General features: G+C 48.4%; 1 protein-coding gene across 14 annotated transcripts in view; it reads left to right on the forward strand.

The window, feature by feature from the left end:
- Mtss1 (MTSS I-BAR domain containing 1) overlaps window positions 1-6,854 on the forward strand; it is a 139,308-nt gene that overhangs the window by 20,013 nt on the left and 112,441 nt on the right. For all 14 annotated transcript variants that reach the window (XM_021182752.3, XM_085831658.1, XM_021182751.3 and 11 more), the window contains exons 2-3: window positions 3,190-3,251; window positions 6,378-6,451. In XM_021182752.3, the coding sequence (XP_021038411.1) occupies window positions 3,190-3,251; window positions 6,378-6,451 (136 nt within the window). The remainder of the gene's footprint in view (window positions 1-3,189; window positions 3,252-6,377; window positions 6,452-6,854) is intronic.

Consider the following 6,854-nt stretch of genomic DNA (forward strand, 5'->3'; position numbering starts at 1 on the left):
TGATTCAACACATCCCGTTGGCCTGGCCCAACTAGATGCTTGGGTGGGAAAGGCTTTATACGATAGATGACAGTGGCACCTCCAGCTAGAAGAGGGCTGGCACGTGTCTCGGTGGCCTCACTTTTCTCCAGGAGCTTCTTGTGAATGAGAAAGAGGGTCTGGCTAGACAGACAGTAATGAGTCTCTATCTTCAGTGCGCCTGGAAGGTACATCTATCTGACTGGACAGATCCCTAGCGACCTTACAGAGGTCTCTGAGTTCCCAGGAACTCTCATTACGGGGCAGAGTATTCCTCTTCAGGTTTGAAAGAGAAATAGTGAATACAGAGGGGGTCAAAATAGATCTTTATGGTGTCCTGATGAGACTGCAGTGGAGGCTGGAGCACCCTCAAGATAGACTGGTCAGCCAGTCTGTCTGTCTGTCTATCTAATCTGTCACTCTCTCGTTCTCTCCCTCTCCTTCCCCTCTCTTGCTTGCTTGAGTGTGAGTGTATACCTGTGTGTGTACATGTGTGTTTTGTGTGTGTGTGCATATGTATAGGTGTAGGTGGGCCAGAGGACATCCTAAGGTATCGTCCTCAGGAATGCTGTCTGCTTTGTTGCAGACAGGATCTCCCATTGGTTGGGCACTCACTGGTTAGACAAGACTGGCTGGCCAACAAGCCCCAGGGATCTGCCAGTGTCTGCCTCTTCAGTGCTGGTATTCCAAGCACATACCACTACACCCTGAATTTTTATGTGCATTCTGAGGGGTCTCACTCAGGTGGTCCTGCTTGCTTGCTATTTCTCCACTTCCCTTGGCCTTTGCTTTTTTTGTTTTGTGTTTTTGAGACATCATCTTTTGTAGTTCCGTCTAGTCTTGAACTTGCTAAGTAACCAAGGCTGGCCTTTAACTCCAGGCGCTGAAATTATAATTGTGCACTACCATGACAAGGGTGGATTGAGAATACCCCCCAGGGCTCAAACACAGCAGAAGGGCCATGGGTCAAGAATGGTGTCTAGATACTGGTTGTCATGACTCAGATGTAGTTGCCAAAGGGCCTCTACCAAGAGCCCTGGTGCAGCTCAGCTTTCCGTGGGAGCAAATGGCAGAGAAGAGACCAAGCGCGTCCCAGATGCACCATTGCAGAGCGGCAGCATATGCAAAACAGACTGCAAGGCTAGGCCTCCTCGGAAATTCATGGTGTAACCGTTGCCAGGACCTCTAATTTGGTCTTAAATTTTTTTAATGTAATGACTTTATTGTTTTCATTAAAGTGATACATGACCCTTATAAAAACACAACAAAACAACATTCTGTAGAGGAAAGTACAAAGGAAAAAAACCCAATATATTGGTCCAAATCTTCGCTCCCAGCAGCAACCCATTTTAATAATAAGACAGCTTTCCATGTAACCCCTATGTACATTTCAGACAGAATGGATGGCTAGAGAAATATATACACAGGTAATTTTTAACAAGGTGTTTTCTCTTATGCATATAAGTTTCAAAATAAAAATCGTTTCCTTTTAAGTATTGGAAAGAACTGACTGAAGAAGTAACTCGGAACAAGCAGCCAGGCTCTTTTCTTTGACCAGAGAAGTAGGTTTTCAGGTGTATCTTAAGACAGTGGTTCTTAACCAGGCCTCCGCAGGACATCTGGCAGTGTCTAGAGATAATCTCATTGGTCATAAGAAGGACTTGGTGACCTCTGGCATCTCGGTGGTAGGCAGAGGCCAGAGATGCTGGCTGCTCACTATCCTGTGAGGCACGAGGCAGCACCACAGCAGAGATCCACACAGCCAGAGTGCTGACAGGGCCGAGGCAGAGAGACAGCAACGAGGTTAGGAGGAACCGGTCCACCGTGGCCATGAGGAGGTGACGGCACGGACGCGCTCGACTGCACTTTTAGACAATTGGGACTTGACACCTGTAACAAAAGATACAGTGGTTAATTTAATGCTCCCCCCTGCCCCGTTCTCCTCTTAGCTACAAAAACAAGAGGTGGTATAATACTATTTTTACCTTGTCAAGATGCCTACCGTTTGTATCCTCTTCTGGGACTATGACCCCCCACCCCGGTCGTGAATGAATGGTTCAGTGACAAATAGCATATCCCCACCCATGTTTTACCTCTACTCGGTGTGTTTAGAGTCACATCTTGGTGGACGCTGCCTCATCTCAGTAAATATGTAATGTGTGCTGAGAGGGAGGTGGCAGGCTTCACGCTGGTTTGCCCTGCTCAGATCAGAACCTACCCATATGTGTGTCAGTGCTATACTCAGCAGGAGGAGACCCGCTGTGCTCTAGGATACGGAAGGACTATGCGGTGGGGTCCCTTGGAGACGCGCGATTGGACTTCAGGGTTCAGCACAGAGGAAAGATTATTGGTGCTGATTCTGAGCGCTTCTAGAAGGCTAGACCTAGAACCCTGTGAACACCACGGACAGACGGCTTGCCTTTGGTGGCCCAGGCGTGGGATGCGTCCCTTGCTGGAGTGTGCTGGGGAACCACCTGTTGTCACAGTGTACACAGATGCCGGGGTTAAACATCAGCTGAGTGGCTATATTTAGGTTATTTTCGAGCCTTGGGATTCTGATAGGCTGATACTACTACTCGATAGGAACCTGTCCTAAGGAGGGGTTTCAGTCATCTGGCTCCCTCCTTGTGCTCTGTGTGACAAAGAGGAGAATAGATAGAATAGATGGAGCCATGTTGTATGCACAGGTGACCAAGGAGAGAGCCTTGTATATCCTGGGATTTGGTTGGTTTTGTTTTGTTTCTCCCAAGACAGGGTTTCTCTGTTTAGCCCTGGCTGGTTTGAAATCTGAAGATGAGACTGGTTTCAAACTCACAGAGACAGATCTGCCTGTGTCTGCCTCCCAAGTGCTAGGATAAAAGAAGTGTACCACCACTGCCGGGCAGGTTCTATATTTTTAAATTTGGACCCATCATGTACATACAAAATGCTGACTCCAAGGTGTAGGTGTTTGGCTTTGTGAAGCTAGTTCCTGTTGGTTTCTGAGTTTATTTGCAAGATTATAGGGACAGGCGCATCAGAAACGGTTTCAGGGCTATTGCCTGTCTCTAGTGTGTATACCCCAGAACCCTACAGAGGCGGATCACATCTGCAGATTGTTCGTTACATGGTTGGAATTGGGTGCTTGGCTCATCACACTGTGACTGATTGCTGGCTTTTGTTCTGTCCTAGGGGAGCTATCCAGTTTGGGAAGACTTCGTAAACAAAGCCGGAAAGCTACAGTCCCAGCTGCGGTGAGTAGACGTTTGTATTCTACAGGAGAAGGCGACATCCTTAGGCAAGACAGAGGGAGGTGGATCGGCACACACGTCTGGCTTAAATTTAGAAGTGTCACAGACAGAGAAGCGCGAAGAAGCAGGCACATAGAGCCGTAATTCATAGTCTCCCGCCCCACCCTCACACCCCAGTCTCGTGTGAACCCAGACTCAAGTCTGCTCTGCCTCCCACCGTAGGAATTCTCAAAGTTGATTCTATAGAGTAGTAATGGGCAATGTTTGTACGGCGCCCACTGGGTGCCAGGCATATCAGCCCTACAAGGTTAAGTACAGGCATTTTCCTGATCAGGAAGCTGAGGCACAGATAACAGCCTGTTCATAGAGAAGCCATTAGTGACAGAAACTGATGTAAACACGAGAGGTCCGGTTCCAGAATCCAAGTTTGTTCTCATCTACCTGTATTGTCTTTCCACATAGAGAGTTTAGAACCCCAGTGTAGACTGGTATTCGGTTCCATTTACATGGAGTGGGTCTCAGCAGCGGTAGGCTGGGCTGCGCAATCCTAGGTTTACTAGATGCCACGGAGATAGATGAGCCCATATGGCCTAGTGTGCCTGTCCCATCACCACGTGCTGTGATGGATGAGATGATCACATGCTGCAGCCCCACCCTTTATGAAGTCAGTGTGGGAAGAGATACGGCTGCGTTTGGTGGCTACCCCGGGAAGCATGGGACACCCGAGAACGACTATCTGGATAATCCTCGATGGCGAAATTTGGGGGAGTGGCTGGCTGGTGTTGAGTCGGATGAGAGGGCAGAGCAGTGGAGTGGGGAGTAGGGGTGTTCTTGGAAAAAGAGCCACCTGGGTGACAGGCAGACAAGGGAGGGTGACTTGTCGTTTCTGAGCCCGTGCCAGGGCGTACCAGAGGTTGCTGCTCAGAGCTCTTGCCTAGAGGTACGTGGCCCAGCATAGGAGGTACATGGCTTCCTCATGTAGCACAGAAGAACTGGGCAAGAGCACATGGGGTTCCTTTAGCTTTAGCTATGGAAGGGTGGTATTTGCAGCCTTTTATATGACCCCCAAGTAGACATTGGACCCTGGCTATGAACCTTCTCCAGTTACCGGGTCCTTGACAGTCTCCTCGATTTCTGAGCTTATTGGGTTATGTCTGGGTCTTCTGAAGGGCTCACCAGCCTTCGGTCATGGGGCTACCCTGGTCTGCTGGCCATTTCTCATCTGCTGTGCCTATCACACGTAGGTTAGCATCCCTCTGGTAGGAAGCAAGTCTCCCCCTGAACTAAAGCATTTACCTTTCTGCTTCCTTTTCTTGTCCAGCCTCTGATTGTGTGATGGGCTTTCAGTGTGGGCCTGGAGAAAGATTGTTCTCCTGGCCTTTAGCTGGCGAGAGTCGTGGGACCTGAATTGCTGAGCTCACTGCCAGCCTTGAACATAGAAAGTAAAAGTCAAGGTAGACTTTAAAGTACCTGCTCCCCCTCCCTCCATCTAGGTCTTCTGAGATCAGGGCACATTTCTTTATCATTTTATCAAACTGAGGGTTTAATGTTGTGTCCTGGAGAAAGGCTGCGGTTACCACCGCAGACGCAGCACATCTGTCTATCTTGGAGTGTTTAAGCCGAATCATCCCACTAGCTCTTGGTGGTTCCCTATTTACTGTGTGCTCAAGTAAAGGGCCAAGATGTCCTTTGTGCTGCCAGAAAGTGCAGTGTGACAGTCATGAAGAGCTCCTAAGTCCTCAAAATTGACCAGTGTCTTAATTGGCTGTAGAAGTCTACTCCAGTGACTGTAATGGGCAAGGCTTGTCCACAGCTGGCCCATAAAATAGGGTTGATTGGCATTGAGTTGAGTGAGAGTAAATAAATCAAGCCAGCTTGTCAGATATTCATCATAAGTCAGAATGAGCTATTTATAAGTCTCAGGATGTTTGATAGAGATAACTTTTTCAATGTTTGCAGTTGATGTCAACACTTTAAAAAAATATGCGTGAAATGTGTGCACATGTGTGTGTGTGTGTGAGAGAGAGAGGGGGGAGGGGGGAGGGAGGAAGAGAGAGGAGAGGGAGGGACTATTGTTTAAAATTGAGCAGAATATATTCTTGATCTGTTAGAAACTCTCAGACCTGATTTTGAAATTTGGCTGAAAGGACCTCCTAGAAACCTCTTGTTCCACAGACACTGTTGCCGTGTTTAAGACAGACCATTTCTTTCTCTATATTCCGAACTCTAGTCTCGAGGCTTTATTCTTCTTGTAGTGACTTTACCTTCGTAGGAGGAAGGTTCAGTAGAGACTGGAGACATGTCATAAACACTGGAAGACTGCAGCAGTCTTCGAATTTGGTTTGAAGTCCTTGCCTGGTAGGGGACTTTCGTTGGTTTGTCATGGATGGGATACTGGTCATTCCTCAGTTCGTGATGTTGTCGGTCATCGAGTGCCCAGTGCATCCAGCTGGTTGTGCTTACGGGCATGGCTAAGGATGAAGGAAGATTGCCAAGGCAGGAACTAGCCTTAGTTCTCCCCAGTGTTGCTTTTAGGACTTGAGAAGATGCCTCTGAGAGAGCATCCTGTGTCTGAACAAAGCAAAACCCAGGGTTTTAGTCTTGTATGGTTGAAGAATTAGGGAGCAAGGCTGTACCTAGCTAGCACCCTGTGTTTGCAGTGGGTTGAGCTGGGCCTTGAGTCACAGTGGCAGGTCATCAGTCACTCTGGTATGAACCAGTGATCTCTAAAATGTCTTTTGACTTGTGACCTCAGTTTTCCTTTTTCTTTTTTGGCAGTGAAATGTTGATCTTTCTGCTCTCCAAGATTTGGTTCCCTGCCAGTTCACGTGCACATAAATTACTTTCCTACTCTCAAGCTGATGTCACCTGTGCTGTCTATACTTGAACGATACTTTCTTCTTTGGGATAGAAACCCCTCCCTTTTATTTCTTTGCTTAAAGTTTCGCTTGGTAGCTTCCACAGTCAGGCCTCCTTTGGGGTTGAGTGCTAGGGAGAGAACGCTATCTCCCGCTACCTCTCGTCTCTGGAGGGTTCTGCTTGCTGCGTAGCGGAGGCTTTAGCCCAAGAGCTGAGATGAATTTGCCAGGGAGACATTCCTCACGCTTTTGTTATCTGTTTGCATTTCAGGACAACAGTAGTAGCAGCAGCTGCCTTCTTGGACGCCTTTCAGAAAGTGGCTGACATGGCCACCAACACACGTGGTGAGCAGATGGGAGGCTGCCTTCCAGCACTGACTGGATCCAGCACGTGGGCTCTCTCTCTCCCCCCGGGCGGCTTCCCGAGAAGATACGGCTCGAGTTATCAGAGCCTGGCTGACTCACAGTTTTCATATATTTTTAACTCCGTGGGGTTGCACACATTAGAAGTTGCAACTAGTTCCCCAGATAGTGAAGTGTGTGTGAAGACTAGACAAGAAAGGAGGGGAGTCACTGTTCCTTCATGAGGCAGCTTGCTGTGGGTGTAACTAGAGGGATACGCTCAGTATAGAGCCTTGAGCTGCACCTTTGTCTTGCTGTGACCCCTCCAGCAGGTTGCCTTAGGCTCTCCCATGGAGAGAACCTCCCGGAACGGGAAGTCCTGGAGATGATGATGTGGCTACTGTCC

Source organism: Mus caroli, unplaced genomic scaffold, assembly GCF_978045245.1.
Source record: "Mus caroli unplaced genomic scaffold, Mus_caroli_1 scaffold_16, whole genome shotgun sequence".
Classification (NCBI taxonomy): Eukaryota; Metazoa; Chordata; class Mammalia; order Rodentia; family Muridae; genus Mus; species Mus caroli.